This window comes from Diadema antillarum, unplaced genomic scaffold (genome assembly GCF_040938485.1).
Source record: "Diadema antillarum isolate AM-2024a unplaced genomic scaffold, OU_Dant_1.0 seq00001977_RagTag, whole genome shotgun sequence".
NCBI lineage: Eukaryota > Metazoa > Echinodermata > Echinoidea > Diadematoida > Diadematidae > Diadema > Diadema antillarum.
Genome location: NW_027272635.1, coordinates 117,745 through 136,188, shown reverse-complemented (window position 1 = coordinate 136,188; position 18,444 = coordinate 117,745). Strand labels below are relative to the sequence as shown.

Below are 18,444 nucleotides of genomic sequence, written 5' to 3'. Positions count from 1 at the left end.
TGGACCTTTGAACAAATGCTCCAATCCAAACGTTGATATAGTAGCATTTGCAACACATGATTACATACATTTTCCTATATTGAGGGCTGTGTGGCGGCCATGTTGGACGCCATTTTGAATAATCAAAATTGCACAAGGTTGAGAGCTCCACAACCACCTGAATACCTTTGAAAAGACCCAAAAGATGAATAATCATCAGAGAAAAAAAAAACTGTATCAGAGAAAAAGTACTTCGGCCAAAAAAAAAAAAAAAAAAAAAAATGGCTTTTGGCTGCCAGACTTCTAAATACGGTATAAACAGAAAATAGCATCGAAATTCTCCTAGACACATCTGGAGGCGGTGATAAGAATTTTCAAAATAGATGCAGTAATGTACTCAATCGACATTAATTTATGAAATAAAGGTAAAATATGTGGGCCCATAAGTAGACATATTCATGGGGTACTCCATGACATTTCATTCCTGCCTGCCTCTGAGTAGTTGTCGTGGGCCGTGGGTTCGGGGGATGCCCGATGGGGAATTATTGTTCTTGTGAATTGGCCTGGAGGTTAAGAAGTTTGATATCCAGAGGTAATAGTTGTAGGCTATCAGGATTGGTGGGAAAGCCCTAGAGGGAGTAATCAACCGGGTGATATTTATCTGGTGGGTAATTGCCCTGCGAAAATTGTCCTGGTGGTATTTATCCGGGGATGGGGGATGTTTTCGGGGGAGGGGGTGAGTTGCAGGGCCGTCACCAGCTTTTTTTTTCAAAGGGGGGGGGGTGCGTTTTGACAGTAAATGTAAACTGTGAGATTTTTTTTTTTTTAATTTGATTTATTGGATCCTGTGTCATCATGTACATTTACACATACTCTATATATAACAATGTATCTTTTCATATGGAATGAATTTTTGTTCATTTCTGATCAGATTTCAGGTTTTAATGAAGTTGTTAAATGACTGTGAAATAATGATACTTATAAAGACAATTTAAAAGGTAAGGTATCTTGCAATAGTCAAAAATAGTGATTAAGAACTAGGTAATAAAATTTCCAAACATTTTTACTTTCATCCCTTTGTTACCACATATCTCAACCTCTACTTATTCATTTTTTTTTCTTTCTTACGTTCCCTATTCCAAGGCTGATTCAAATTCGTCAGTTTATTTTCTCCCATGCCACTTCAGCCTCTGCTCGCGCATTCTTTATTTTCCAGACTTCTCAGTTAAGTCTCATTCTTTTCATTTTCTGTCAGCAGCCATCGCACCCTCTACTTGTCTTTTCATCATTCTCAATCACATAAACATCTCACATCATCACCCTATAATTTTTTGTCTCTTCCTCGTCCTCAATCGCACAAACACATCTCAAAAACAATGTAAAACCACTTAAACTGAATCAACTTTCAATCACCAGTGATATTCAATGGGGGAAAAAAGCTATAAGTTTTCATTCAAACAAACATGTAATTTCACCCTCTGTTCACACACTTGTTTTCTGACATCTCACTGTCATTTTTAATACTTCATTTCATTTTATTTCTCCAGCCATCAAACCCTCCACTTAAGTTATTTCTTCATCTTCCATCACACAAACACAAATCAAAAACTTTGTAAAAATTGACACAAGAAATCCAACTTTCAATCAATCGACGTCCAGTATAAAAAGACATATATGTTCATAAAAACAAATATGTATATTTATTTCGAATTATTTTAGTACATATATTGCTAAGGTAACATACCAATACAAGCTATACCTCTTCGAATGGAATTGTCTCAGTGAAACGTTTTAAGTTTGAATCTCCTATACAAACTATACGTATTTGGGATAAGATTGTCAAAGTGAAAGGCATGTACTATGATATCAAGCTTGGGTAACATACAACCTGTTCAGATAAAATTGTCCCAGTGAAACATGGTAAGATAAGATAACAAATAACTCGGATAAAATTGTCTAAGTGAAAGATGGTTCGGATAAAAGGCTATTTGGATAAAATTGTGTCAGTTTGACATGGTACGATAGGACAACATACAAACTGTTCAGATGAAATTGTCCCAGTGTAATAGAAAGATAGGATAACAAGCTATTCGGATAAAACTGTCCCAGTCAAGCATAGCATAAAAGGCTATTCGGATAAAATTGTCCCAGTGTAACATGGTAAGGTGGGATAACTTACAAACTGTTTACATGAAAATGTCCCAATGAAGCATACTATAATACGATACGAGACTGTTCGGATAAAATCGTCTCTAAGTGAAACATAAAAAGATAGCATAACAGACTATTCGGATAAAATTGTCCCAGGCCAGTGTAACATGGTAGGATAGGATAACAGACTATTTGGATAAAATTGTCCCAGTGTAACATGGTAGGATAGGATACAAGACTATTCGGATAAAATTATCCAAGGAAAACATAACAAGATAGGATAACAGACTATTCGGATAAAATTGTCCCTGTCTAACATGGTAGGATAGGATAACAGACTATTTGGATAAAATTATCCGGAAAACATAACAAGATAGGATAACAGACTATTCGGATAAAATTGTCCCAGGCCAGTGTAACATGGTAGGATAGGATAACAGACTATTCGGATAAAATTGTCCCAGTGTAACATGGTAGGATAGGATACCAGACTATTCGGATAAAATTATCCAAGGAAAACATAACAAGATAGGATAACAGACTATTCGGATAAAATTGTCCCAGTGTAACATGGTAGGATAGGATACCAGACTATTCGGATAAAATTATCCAAGGAAAGCATAACAAGATAGGATAACAGACTATTCAGATTAAATTGTCCCAGGCCAGTGTAACATGGTAGGATAGGATAACATACTATTCGGATAAAATTGTCCCAGTGTAACATGGTAGGATAGGATACCAGACCATTCGGATAAAATTATCCAAGGAAAACATAACAAGATAGGATAACAGACTATTCGGATAAAATTGTCCCAGTGTAACATGGTAGGATAGGATACCAGACTATTCGGATAAAATTATCCAAGGAAAGCATAACAAGATAGGATAACAGACTATTCAGATTAAATTGTCCCAGGCCAGTGTAACATGGTAGGATAGGATAACATACTATTCGGATAAAATTGTCCCAGTGTAACATGGTAGGATAGGATACCAGACTATTCGGATAAAATTATCCAAGGAAAACATAACAAGATAGGATAACAGACTATTCGGATAAAATTGTCCCAGTGTAACATGGTAGGATAGGATACCAGACTATTCGGATAAAATTATCCAAGGAAAGCATAACAAGATAGGATAACAGACTATTCAGATTAAATTGTCCCAGGCCAGTGTAACATGGTAGGATAGGATAACATACTATTCGGATAAAATTGTCCCAGTGTAACATGGTAGGATAGGATACCAGACTATTCGGATAAAATTATCCAAGGAAAACATAATAACAAGATAGGATAAAATAATCAGACTAACAAGATAGGATAACAGACTATTAGGATAAAATTGTCCCAGTGTAACATGGTAGGATAGGATACCAGACTATTCGGATAAAATTGTCCCAGTGTAACATGGTAGGATAGGATACCAGACTATTCGGATAAAATTATCCAAGGAAAGCATAACAAGATAGGATAACAGACTATTCGGATAAAATTGTCCCAGTGTAACATGGTAGGATAGGATACCAGACTATTCGGATAAAATTATCCAAGGAAAACATAACAAGATAGGATAACAGACAATGAGAATAAAATTGTCCCAGTGTAACATGGTAGGATAGGATAACAGACTATTCGGATAAAATTATCCAAGGAAAACATAATAAAATAGGATACCAGACTACTCAGATAAAATAATCCAAGGGAAACATAACAAGATAGGATAACAGACTATTAGGATAAAATTGTCCCAGTGTAACATGGTAGGATAGGATACCAGACTATTCGGATTAAATTGTCCCAGTGTAACATGGTAGGATAGGATACCAGACTATTCGGATAAAATTGTCCCAGTGTAACATGGTAGGATAGGATACCAGACTATTCGGATAAAATCATCCAAGGGAAACATAACAAGATAGGATAACAGACTATTCGGATAAAATTGTCCCAGTGTAACATGGTAGGATAGGATACCAGACTATTCGGATAAAATTGTCCCAGTGTAACATGGTAGGATAGGATACCAGACTATTCGGATAAAATTATCCAAGGGAAACATAACAAGATAGGATAACAGACTATTCGGATAAAATTGTCCCAGTGTAACATGGTAGGATAGGATACCAGACTATTCGGATAAAATTATCCAAGGGAAACATAACAAGATAGGATAACAGACTATTCGGATAAAATTATCCAAGGGAAACATAACAAGATAGGATAACAGACTATTCGGATAAAATCATCCCATATAGAATACAAACTGTTTGGATAAAATTGTCCAAGTGAAACAAGAAACTGATTGGATAAAATTGTCCCACTGAAACATACTAAGATAGGATACCAGACTATTTGGATAAAATCATCCCATACAACATACTTAACTGTTAGGATAAAATTGTCCTCGTGAAACATACATGTACTAAGACAGGATAACAGACTATTCGGATAATATTGTCTTAGTGAAACATACAAACTGATCAGATAAAATTGTCCCACTGAAACATACTAAGATAGGATAACAGACTATTCTAATAAAATTATCCCATATAGAATACAAACTGTTTGGATAATATTGTCCAAGTGAAACATACAAACTGATCAGATAAAATTGTCCCACTGAAACATACTACAATAGGATAACAGACTATTCGGATAATATTGTCCTAGTGAAACATACAAACTGATCAGATAAGATTGTCTCACTGAAACGTACTAAGATAGGATAACAAGCTTATTGGATGATATTGTTCCTGTGAAATTTTTTGAATAAAATGTGTAAATGAAACATATCAAGTAAGGATAACAGAGATAAGCTATTCTTACTAAGAATGGGACTTAATCTACAAGTATCATCTGCCAGGCTACTCAGGGCCTAAGCTGACACTGTATTCAGACAAAATTATCCCAATGAAACCTATGCTAAGTTTGGATAGCATGTGAACAATTCAAACAAAGTCAGTGAAACATATCAGGTTTTAATAAACTACAAACTACTTTGAGAGAATTGTCCTTATCAAACATTTGAAATATATCCAAATGATTCAAATAAGATAAATTGTTTCCAGTGAAACATCTCAAATCTGCACAAAATTTGAACTATACAGATAAGCTCATCCCGATGGCCAACTACGTTTGTATAACATACAAATGATTCAGTTAAATTGTCCTAGAAAAAATCAAATTTTGAGAACACTTGAACTATTTGGATAAAATTGTCAGTGATACAATCAAGTATGGCTAACAAACATTACTTGCATAAAATCATCCCGCTGAAACATCTCAAGATTGGATAAACAACAAACTGTTAAAACAAATTGTCCTAGTGACACATCAAGTTACATAAGCTTTGCATCTCACAACGATAAAATCATTAGTAATCCCGGGGCCCTGTTTTATGAAGAGTTGTAATCAAGCAGGAACATTGAGACGGATGTGTGCTTACAACAAAATTATTCATAATTTTCCAATATCAAAATATATAAAGTATTGTGATAGTGTATGCTAAAAAGGACCTTATTTTCCAGACATTGACCTTTACAATAAAAAATGTAAAAGTATAAACAAATATAAGTGGCAAGAATTGCAATAAAATCAAGTTGAAAACTATAATTTTATACAGTGCAGGAAAGGGAAGTGGTAAATTGGTAGAGGCTTTACAAAATCTGAGCTGACTGAAATGAAGCTAAAAAGAGCAAGAAATATACAATAAATGCTTCACAGATAATACTAAAGACCTGAAATGTCTTGTCCTTTGCACTCACAGGCTGTGATTAAAGTGCACAGCTCTTATGCAATACACGGTGATTCTTCTACAAAGACACTCATATAACCCAGAAAGGCAAGAAGTAATAAATACCCAACTGACTGCCCAAAGCTGTGCTAACAGATATTGGCAGGAAATCTGTTAGAACAGCAAGTCAGCCACTGACAGTGGCGATACCTGAAGGAGGTATGCCAGTGTGAAGAAGGCTCGTGATCCATCCGCAACCAAGTTAGCCACTCTGAAATCATCTGCTGGGACAGCACCACAGACCATTTATAGCAAAGCTCACAAAAGCTATTGATTTTACAAAAACAAAGGTGATCACAGTGATTGCAACAATTACCATGGAATCCACATATTTCTTCTCAGCACTGTTGGAAAGACCTTTACATGCATAATCCTGTCCAGACTACAACTGCTTGCCTCTCAAATTTACCCAGAATCAGTGTGGCTCTAGAACAGGAAGATAAACTGCTAACATTGTGTTCTCGATTATATGCAAACTTCAGGAGAAGTCCAGAGAGCAGAGAATGCCATCATATGTGGCCTTCATTGATCCGACAAAGGCCTTGGACTTATAAGTCAGTAAAAAAGGCCTCTTCATCCTCCCTCAAAAAAATATATCTACCAAAGGTGCTGGGATTCATTAAATCTTCAATGATGATATGAAAGGCACCATACAACACAATATCAGCCATCTTCTGAATAAAAAACTGCATATAAAGCAAGTGTGCCTTGCTCCCACATTATTTGGCATCACCTTCTCCCTGGCACTGTCACATGCGATGCCTTTGAGACATCAGGTGATGGAGTGTTAACTGTAGACCAAGTAACAAAAAACTGTTCAATCCCTCACATCTGTGTCCTGATCAAGGAGATGCTCCTTGGTGATGCTGCTGCTCTGGTATCACACAAAGAGGAAACCCTGTAAAGGCTCATCAACTACTTTGAGCAAGCATGTACAGACTTTGGCTTAGTTGTATACGCCTAAAGAAGACCAACACCATGGGTCAGGCTACATCAGAAATCTCACACATATTGGATCCACAGACTGCAAGAGGTGGAAAATTTAACCTATCTTGCCTTTACTGTCACCTTCAACCTGTCCCTAATTGGTGCCAAGCTCAGCATACCCAATGGCAAAGCAGCTGCTGTGGTACGTGGCTCAACTCTCTGGGCATAAGACAACAACAGGTTAAAGCTGACCAAGATCACAAAAATAAAGATCTACCAGGCATAGGTACTAGTACTCTATTGTGTAGCAGTGAGACCTGGATGATAAACACATGCCCAAGACCGTCACCTAAGAACTGTCTTTTACCTATGCCTCTGCCTCTAGAAAATCTGTGGCATCTAATGGCAGGATCTTTCTCACCTCTGCACCAGCTGCCAGAGCTAGTGCTTGTCACAGATAGGACTATACAGCCACAGCAGGAGAGGTAAATAACATGCAATGTTAAAAAGAAAACAACAACAAAAAAAAAAACAACAACAACAACAAAACAAGAGACTGGACTATTTTCATGTGTAATTCCATTGTCTTCGTTTTCAGAGACAAGATGGTGTTAACTACTTTGCTCATCACTTAAGATGTGGCAGACGGTGTCGTCTCTCCCCCCCCCCCCCCCCCCCCCCCATCCTTGAGCTCAAGGTGATCCCCAATTGGAGAATGGAGCCTGTTTCAAATGCATCTCTGCCATATCACCTCTAGTGATAACATCTGCAAAGTTTGGTGAAAATTTGACAATGTGTTTTCAAGAAAGAGATGAAAATATTAAAGTTAGTCCCCAATTCCAATACCTGAACAAAATTGAAACTACAGTCATAAATGTACCTACTCATAGCATCAACTCAGCTCTATAACTTCTGGTTCTAGAAAAGAAGATTTTCAAACATTCCCTATATAGAGGAGTTTGGGGGCCCACAGGGAAGCATGGCCTCTGTTTGAAAAAAAAAAAATATGGAGATCCTATCCTAGTAGTAATGCTAATTGCCAAGTTTAGTGAAAATCTGTTTCAAGCCCAGGTTTTCAAGAAAAAGTAACAAATGTAAAAAAAATGCAGGACAGGATGTATGATGACAGATAGTAAGTGTTTGGTTCAGGTGAAGTCCTTCTATTCTGCTGAGTCAAGTTCGGAAAACTCGTAGTCGCTCCCACTAGAATCTACAGGGATGGTTGTTGGGTTGAATAACGTGAGCCTCCTCGGCATCCTCCCAAGCTGGATCGTCTCATCCTGAATGGCATCTGCACAATAGATGAAAAGAGATGAAAACAGGAAATGGAATATTGAAAGAGAGCATGCTACCTGAAATGGAGGTATGGAAATAGTTTCAGAATGCACACATACTCCATTCTTTAATTTCCTGTAAATGACTCAGATTTTTGTTTGCAATTCATGATTTCTTAGCTTAGACTATGGAGAACATTTAGTAATAAGAAACTGCATATGAATGATATGATGAGAGTTTTCTTAACTTGGTGATTGACTAAATAATTCAAGTTTCTATTCCACATAGGAAATGCACTAATCAAGCTAAATGGAATTACCTGTCTTCACCATTTAATTACTCTGTGTTTGTGCATGCTTCACAAGCATTCCATAAATCATTTGGCCACTCAATGACAAACGCCACTGATTAAATTAGGAAAATTCTAAAATTGTTACCATTGCTAGTGTTTATAAGATCTGGAACATAATACATTCAACAGAATCATAAATGTACTCAAATTTATCATTATCTAGCTACCGTATTCCTATAGAATTTGTGAGGGGTAGAAATCATCTCTCATATTCTCTGAAAGAAAGAAAGAAAGAAAGAAAGATAAACATGTTGTGTGTCCATAGTAAATGGATGCCCCTGCTGACTGTGATCAGGAAGTTGTATAATTTAGTGTGATGTACCTCAACAACAGAATAGTAAAATCAGTCAGCCATTTCTCAAGTTATCGCATGAAGTAAAGTTTTAATTGAAATGCCTACACACCAAAAAAATAAAAATCCATTTGATATATATCAATTTATTAAGGAAAACCAATATGCACATGTAAGGAGACGTGACTTTCTGCAAGCACATTGCGAATTAGAACTTGACATGTATTTTAGAATGATATAACCACACACCAAAAATTACCGGTATCAAAATTTGGCCAACATGTTTTCAAGTTATTACAGAGAAACTAACTTGGGACTGAAAGACAGATGAATGACAAGACATGAACAGATACTTCAAATGCAAGCACGCATACAAGACGCAACCATGAATACATAGAGGCCTACTTGATGACTTCATGCTTCCTATTTTGACATACCATACTCCTTCACTGCAAGTGCGACCTGGTCCTGGGCATCTGAAAACGTAGACAGGATGGACTGCACCATGTCCTCTTCTGTCACCACTCTCCTCATTGTGTAATAGCGCCTTTCACTAGTAGCTGCAGTTACGTACCTTGCTGTCAAGAGGAGGATTCAAAGAAAAATATGAGAAACAGTGTTTTGTTATAAAGTAATGACTTAATTAATGTAACATGAAGGCAAGATTAAACCTGGCATTCACATTGTAATAGAGTAATTAAATACATCACCAAATTTACTGGCCATGCATATAAAGTATACAGTAAAGTGTGACAGATCTTTTTTTTTTTAATGTGTGTGATGGTTTTGTGAGTAACTGTATAACCCTATCATAATGTTCTTTCAAAATTAGGAATATTATCAACAAATCAGATATGCATCACCGTGTAATTTGAACTGACAGAAAGAAAAAAGAAACAATTACAACAATATAATGTTTCCATGCCAAATAATGAAAGGCCAGAATCTTGGGGATTTTTGTGTTATCCCCACCACGCAAAAACCCTGTCATCTATATAGTAGCCTAGCATGTGATAAATGATCTCATATCATGGGAGCAACAGAAATGCTGACTTATAATCTACACATACTGCACTTCAAGCTTAAGCATATAAGCCAACTTACCACTATTTTCTCCAGCAACAACACTCTCCCCACATATTTCAAAGCCTTGATTCTCCAGTTGCTGCTGCCATTTGTACGCAATGGCAATGGTGTCTGAAATTACGATAACATTGGCAGAGCCATCCTTCAGATCTCTGCTCACCTTGCTCATGTTAGTTGTTGAATCCTGGAAACAATGAAAAACGGTTACATAGCATTTTGAATTTAAGATCGTGGTATATTTAAGAAAATGATATTGTACTTAAATTCAATTTTTATGATATGAATGATTATACATTCCTACTTGAGGAAATAATTGAGGGGAGAAAATCGAATTATATAATTACTTCCGGCATTCGATCTAAAATAAAAGAGACCCGGGAATGGAACCCACCTGCCTGTATGCCGCACAAAATCTACTCAAAATGCAATTCAACAGTGTTAAATTTTCTTATTGTAATATCATAAAGCACACAATTTTACAGACATTTTACAGGACTACACATATGTCATGCAGTCTTATCATTAAGCCTCTGTCGCCTTTAAAATTCATTATATGGTCCATCTAGTTTCCTTTGGTGATACAACATCTGATACACCTACCTCATATGTTTCTTGAAATCAGGCAAGATAAATGTACAACATTAATAACAACATGAAAGAGAAGGGAAAGACCCTTAGTAGCCACTTAGCTTTCTTAAAGGACAAGTTCACCTTCATAAACATAAGGATTGAGAGAATGCAACAGTATTAGTAGAACACATCAGTGAAAGTTTGAGGAAAATTGGACAATCGATGCAAAAGTTATGAATTTTTAAAATTTTTGTGTTGGAACCGCTGGATGAGGAGACTACTACAGCTTGTAAGTCATATGCATACAACATTATAGAGAAAATGTAAAAGAAAATTCAACATATTTTCTCTTTTCTCGCATAATAAAAGAGCACTTGACTTGCCTCTTTCTAAAAGGAAGGGGAATAATATTACCCATAACATTTGTCGGTAACGAGTCAGGGGAATGTGTACTTTTTTTCAAAAGATGGAATTTTGTGAAATTCTCTTTATATTTTCCTTATATTGTTGTACGCATGTGACATCTAAGTTATTCATACACTGCAGTAGTCTTCTCATCCAGCGGTTACTGTACAAAAACTTCAAAAATTCATAACTTTTGAAAGGATTGTCTGATTTTCCTCAAACTTTCAATGATGTGTTCTACTAATATTGCTACATTCTCTCAATCCTTATGTTTATGAAGGTGAACTTGTCCTTTAAATTACACACATGTAGTTGCATGGGAGGGTAGAGTTTCACATCAGCTAAGATTTTGCTGTTGAAAGTGCAAATGCAATGAAAACAGGCATGCACATAGCGTTTGACATTATATCCAAGCCTGTATCACTCATTTGTCCCAAACTGTTAATTTTGCTAATTAATTCATGAAATCAGAATTTCTGCTTTATACCACAAAATTAAGATTAAAATCTGTACAGCAGCAAATGGACGTGTATGCGACCATGGACAATGAAGAGAGCAGATGAATGCCTTATTTATTCTGCATTGCCACTGATCTGGGATTTTTATCCTGGACTGCCAACTACTGACCTAGTTAATCCATTTATATAATATAACAATGGAAAAAAGTCTTTCACATTTTTGGGATAGCATTTGCTACACCTAGATCATGCATCCCCCCCGGCTGTGGCTAGACATGATTAGAGCACATCAATGCAAAGGTCTTGAAGCATTTCATTCTTACCACTTCAAGGATGGTGAGGCGGACAGGGGATTCTCTTAATGTGGATGATGTGCCGGCATTTACTCCTGTCTTTGGCTGTGTGGCTTCCTGGACATAGTTAAAGAAATCCCTTGGGATCGCCTTCTTGAAGTCCATGCCTATGATAAATGAGATATAATGCATATAAATTGTCATATTATGTGGTTACTGTAACTTCACAAAGTTATGTACAGTGCATTATTGAAAAAAAAAACAACAACTAGATTTCTACAGCATTTTTCCCTGGGAAAAATGTTAAATGAAATATCAAATATATTTTTCAACTTTTGTTTGACCTCCTATACATCACAGCATGATCAGGAATGAGAATGGGCACAGGTAAGCCCCCTCCCACACCCCCCCCCCCTCAAAAAAACAGAAAGAAGAAGAATGCACAGTTATTAGCATTTTTCACATTCCTGGTTTGTGGGTGGGGCAAATTGGGGCATTTTTTTTTTTTGGGGGGGGGGGCAATAACAAAAACTTATTGCAAAAAGACTCCACTCTATATTACAAAGGTCATTGACCCTCCTGGTGGCCTTTGACCTTGTAGTGACTTTTGGATGCTTCAAATATCTGTTGGTTAGTATGATCGATCTTCCATCAAAGTTTGATTGGATATTGGAGCATTAAGCACACAGTTTTTTTTTTAAGTTTTTGTAATTGTAACAGATTGAAGGAGGGACAATAGACGGACACACGGACAGACATCAAAGTGATCTCTTAGCCTCACTCCACCACTGGTGGGCTAGACAAAAATGCTTGAGCGAGAAGGAGATTCATGCAAGTAAATGCAGTTGGTAAATATGTTTCAAATGTTTTAAACTAAACATTGTTGTGAAGACACTCAAGAGGAGGAATGTAGTTTTCAAATAGTTATTTGAGGCCTTTTTGCATTTGTTTTCTTGGATTGAAAGAAACTATTCAGTCCTTTAACTCTTTCTGTGCCACAGTGTAAACTCCTTGTGTGCTACATTATTCTGAGACTGCAATATAGGCATGGTTTGAGAAAACATTCTGGCTTAACATCCACACACGCTTTTATAGACTTTTGTTATGTTGGACATGTAATGAGCAAAGTTGTAGAGAAAATGTCAAGCTCTGCTATGATGTAAATTCTAAGACATACAGGTGTATATATGATTGTTTTTCTTTCAAATGACCAGTAAGTCTATAGTTTCTAGACATACTTTGCCCACAAAACAGTGATGAAAATTTAAATTTACTCGAAAATCCATTAGGAAACACTGCTTGATATTTAACCACCAGATGATCCAAGCTACATGTGAAAGGAATGGAATTGCAAGTAAAACTTTCATTGTACTGCAGTGTTTGGTGATTTATCAATCAGTGTCAGCGGGTTTGTGTGTTTGAGCAAAAAATTCAAACTTGGCACACTGTCGACCGAGTTGGTCATGTGAATGTGGCACATACATAGTTGAATAAACACTTCACATTCAATTTCATTCAAATGGAGTAAACTAGCCAAGAACTAGGACCTTTTGAATTAAATTGTATACATGCAGAAAATATAAGTGGAGACGAACCAATGAATTGCTCCAGATCCGCATCACTGGTGTACTCTGGGTACTCCATGCAGCATTCCTCCCACGATTTCTTCTTAGCCAGAAGCTGGAACTCTGTCCGAACTCCTTGTATCCCCTTCAGCCGCTTTGCCGACGTCTTAAGTTGGTGGAGCTCCACTTCCCCATTCACTGCCTGGGTAAGGAGGGAATACCTCTCTTCCTCTCTCAAACCTTGAAGAGACATGAACACCTATAAAAAGAAGATGAAAGATACAACACTAAGTAATATGGAAGAAACTAGAACTATCACTGACTGTGATTAATACCCTCACTCAAACCTGAGGGAGTTAGCTCACTCCTCAATATTTTTGTATGTATTTTTCTTTGAACAAAAAACTCTGGTTACCATGGCAAAGCATTGTTTACGTTGACAAAACACCCCACACCGGGGTAGTAGCACAATCTACAATATCTTTGTGAATTTTGTCTTAAAACATTGTTACCATGATAACACATTCCATGACAATGATAAAAGATGAAGTCTACATAACTTCATATCACAGTGGTCATATATGCAAAATTTAAAGTCACATGTCAAAAACAAAGGGATTTAGCATTATAGCTCAATCCACAATATTTTTGTGCACTTTACAGAGAGAAAATGCTTTTACCATGGCAACACATTATTCAGCCTTGGTGAAAGATATGTTTGGCACATCTGAAATGTATATCAGGCTGATTCCTGTTACCATCATACACACTATGAGTGGGTGGGGGTGTAACACTAAATAGATCCAGTCTATCAAGTATTTACTTTATATCATACATTGTACTAATGTAAAAGTATGTCCAAACAAACCTCAATATGTTTATTTCATACAATGAATCAGACATGCTAGTTGCGATGGTTAGAGATCCACCCCAAAATTGAAGGTCCATTCTGTTCTGTTTTAGTAACGTACCATAAGACCTGTACCTGGCTAGACATGGGTTTACATCATCCGGGCACCAGAAGAATCATTTTTTTTTCCATGTAACTTGTAAGTAACACGTGCAAGATTGGTTATTTTCACTAAAGTAAAAATATATATACATCATAAATTATATATTTGATGAAATGAGTGCAAATTTGTCATCAGAACAGACTTGACTCAAGAGGAAAAGACTCAAATTAAATTATTACAAAACATGATGACACAGCGGAAAACTCACCGTTTGCTTCAAAGCTTTTCCATTTTTTTCCGCATAGAGCGTGAAAAGACGCTCCATTTTTGCATAGCATCTCCGGCTGTACAGCGCCATTTGGAACGTTGTTTCCAATTTCTTCCGATCCTATGTATATTGACAAAGTTTTATGACATATTTAGTGCATAGAAGTCTCATAAGAAATGTACCAATTTACCAAGAGAGAGAGAGAAAAAAAATGGAACTCCCAAATAAACAGAAGAGCATATGTAAACGTTAATGAATAGAAATGTCGGTAAGGCGACTGGTATGCCTCCGCCATAATGCATGATTCTCCTAATACGTCTATAGTACATGTGGACAATGTGTGATTACATTTTCACAAAATTGGCAAAAAATTAAAATGACAAGTTTGTCACAAATGTGTTGAATGTTTACCTTCCTTGACCTAGGTTTAATTGAATGAATAGGAGAGCATGTAATTTGTATTTGGGGATTTAAGGACTTTAACTTGACTTTGCCCATTCATAAGTTTTAAATGCATTGAGTAATTTTCAAGGTATGGAGAAAAAGTGCAATTTCTGTATTGAATAGTACATTGTTACCATTTTCATCTGGCCTTTGACTCTAAAATTCATAGGATAATCACTGTCAGGCAGAACATGCATAGATATGTAGTAAGTTTCAAGATAACTTGAACCACTTCTGAGATATGGAGGAAAAAGTTAGTTCAGATCGCTCCCTTGATCTTTGACCTTTTGACCTTTGAGGAAAAAAAAAACGAAAAAAAAGTTTCCAGAGAATCTCTATTAGGTTATACATGCATACAAAAAGTGTAAAAAAAAATAATAATCCTGTTGGCATTGCATAAATATGAGGGAAATAGTAAAGTGCCCCAAACTTTCACCAGATAATACATGTATACACTAAGTTTTAAGAGCATATCTTCAGGCATTGCATAGATATGGAGGAAATAGTGAAATTTTATGTATTTGACCTTGACCCTTGACCTTTGACCTTGAGCGTGTGAACCCAAAAGTTGATAGGCACAACTTCACCCCCAATACACACACATGCTAAGTTTCATTAGGATACCTCAAAAGGTTTTTTAGTTACGCTGTCCACAAAATTCATTATGGACGGAAGGACGGACGGACAACCCGAAAACATAATGCCTTCGGCACCACTTCGTGGCGGAGGCATAAAAACTGCTTGATAAAACATAATGGAAATGGCTCATTTATATCGATCTACAAATTCAAATCAGATGAGAGACACATCCAGAGTCACACATACAATTTTCTTCCCAACTCAAAAACACCTACCAGATTAAAAAACAAACAAACGAGGAACAAGGAAAGACAGCATTTATTTCGAAATATTCTCCTATACACAAGTATGCATAAATTATCTACAATAATGTATAAAAATGATATACCTCTCACTTCACAAGAACTCCTGGATCAAAACTTAGAGGGAATGCTCCTCCCACTTAAAGGGAACGCAAACCCAAAGAACAATGTGGATTGAGTGAAAGCAACATTTAATAGCAGAACATGTCAGTGAAAGTTTGAGGAAAATCGGACAATTGATGCAAAAGTTATGAATTTTTAAAGTTTTGGTGTTGGAACCGCTGGATGAAGAGACTACGAGAAGTTATGACGTATGAGTGGACAACAATATAAAGAAAATATAAAGAAAATTCCACAAATATTAATTTTTCATGAAAATTACAAATTCCATCAACTTGATATTGACATATGTTAAGGGTAGCAATTATTCCCCCTGCTTTCTGAAAGCGGTTAGTCAAGTGCTCATTCATAATGCTAGAAAAGTGGATTTTTGTTAAATTCTTTATATTTTCTTTGTATTGTTGTCCACTTATACGTCACAACCTCTAGTAGTCTCCTCATCCAGCGGTTCCAACACCAAAATTTTAAGAATTCATAACTTTTGCATCGATTGTCCGATCATCCTCAAACTTTCACTGATGTGTTCTACTAATATATGTTGCTGCTTTCACTCACTTCACATTGGTCTTTGGGTTTACGTTCCATTTAACATTTATCTGCTCACCCTGGGGTTTGTAGACAAACATCCTAAAGCAGCAGCCGCCTGCTTCCTCCAGGAATCTTGCACCCTTGTAGGTGGCTCGTCAGCGTGCTCATCCAGGTCATGGATGCTGTAGAGCAGCCTTCTGCACACTGCCACCTTGGCTTGAAGGGTCGGTACATCATCTATGAGCAAACTTTGCTCTTGCTGAAATAAGGCTGCGATCTGCAAGGCATCGGCAATCCCCACAGCCCCGTGCACCCTCACGGTACATTTCCTGAGATGTGCAAACCTACAGCAAAGACAAGAGGGAAATGAAAGAAAAAACACAATCAAGTACATTGCTTGTTATTCACTAAGCACTTTTTTTTTCTAACAAAGCCACAAGTGTCTCTTAATAATGAAATATTTCCAGACATCAAACATTATTTAATAGTATCCAGGCCACTAATATCTTTGAAAAATACTAATTACTGACCTCAATTGATTTCCACATTGGTAAAGAATTTTTGGCAAAGTAGAACATGTCTGAATATTGTGATATAGGACAGATTCGAGAAAACCATAACAATCTATAACGTTAATGTCTTGGAATATGCTCTAGAGATAACAGATGCTATCTTTAGAGGTTTGATAGTGAAATTACACCACTAAATTTTAAGATCACTTCAAAGCCCTCAAACAGAACTAAAATACGGCTTTGACAACAATTGGTTGCTATTTCAATTGGAAGAATGCACTTTCCTAGGGTCAGACTTACTATCTGTAAACACTTGAAGGTGTTATGATGTAGTGGTTTATTCACCTGGCACGCAGTCAAAGGGTATGTTGTGAGTATGAATTTTAGCCCTGCACTAGGGTCCTTTAAAATAGGAAGATTTTAATCTACTTTTTCCAATCTCAACTCAGGTGCTAGCTGAGTTTCTGGTATGATTTATCTTCGAATGTCCTCCTGTGTACATGGCTATTGAAGCTGGGTGAATTGTATTGAGCACAGAAGAGTACATACATTTGTTAAGATTTTGATATATCGTTTGTAAATATTTTAGATGGACTGACAGCTATTTTGGCTGGATACAATTGTACATATACCTGCCTGGTAAGTCACATTTTCCCTTTTCCCCCTTACATTAACAATCGACCAATGTAGGGTTTCCAGCCAACATGACAATAAAAAGGGTGACAAAAATTGATTTTTATCACATACTTCTCGTCCCCAATCAAGTCGAGGAGTGCTGCTAGAAGATTACATCCAGCGAGGAGCATGTATCTGGAGGACTCTGCTCTCTCTGGGTGCCAGTCCTCGTCAGTGCTCATGACAGGAAGGATGGGAATTTGAATTTGAGGGTTGGCTACGATCGCCGCTTTGTAGGCCTCCACCCGGCTTGCTGACGCCTTTATCAGGGTGTACATGGCATTTCCTTCTTCGATGTTTGCCAGGGGAACCTCAAAAATACCTGTGGCCATAAAAAGTGGGATTGAAGTTTTGAAAAGAACAGAAAAGAAAAAGTAATAAAAACACACCCTTCTGGATACATTAAAAAAAAAATTAAAAGTGTCAAATAGCCATGTCTGATATACAACACTGTGTACTTGTGTACCACTCTCTAGGCCTACATGTTAATTTATAAACTTTGAAGAACAATAACAAGAAATTAACAGAAATGAACATGCAAGATTTATTTTTCTAAACTTATGTGAGAATGACAGCAAAAAAAAAAAAAAAGAAAAAGAGAAAGAGAAAGAAAATATGGGATGACTCCAAGGATGTTAAATAGGGGCAAGTTTCAGTTGACTTAGCAGCACTTGAAATACCTACTGGCTGTAGGTTATTTGCCGCCATCCCCCTCCCACTGGCCACCGTTCACAGCCACATTTTATTACTCACTTTGCCCCTTTGAGTGGATTTGTGGTCTTGACCCAAATTTGATGAAACTGAGGCCTGATTTAGTAACAAATGTGTTTGTTTTTTTTAATGTTTTCCTGTGGTGGTGCAGATCAATACATGATGTGCAGTCATATTCGCATTTGGGTCAATCCATGT

General features: G+C 36.7%; 1 protein-coding gene across 1 annotated transcript; it reads right to left on the bottom strand.

Moving 5' to 3' along the window:
• Window positions 1-7,888: 7,888 nt before the first annotated feature.
• On the bottom strand, window positions 7,889-18,243 carry LOC139713464 (uncharacterized). Its single transcript, XM_071625190.1, has 9 exons — window positions 18,216-18,243; window positions 17,608-17,857; window positions 16,425-16,692; window positions 14,376-14,495; window positions 13,185-13,413; window positions 11,620-11,756; window positions 9,882-10,047; window positions 9,215-9,355; window positions 7,889-8,149 (listed from the first exon to the last, which is right to left on the bottom strand). Exons 1-9 carry the CDS (start codon window positions 18,241-18,243, stop codon window positions 8,019-8,021), a joined length of 1,470 nt encoding a protein of 489 aa, XP_071481291.1. The 3' UTR covers window positions 7,889-8,018.
• Between the last annotated feature and the right edge of the window lie 201 nt (window positions 18,244-18,444).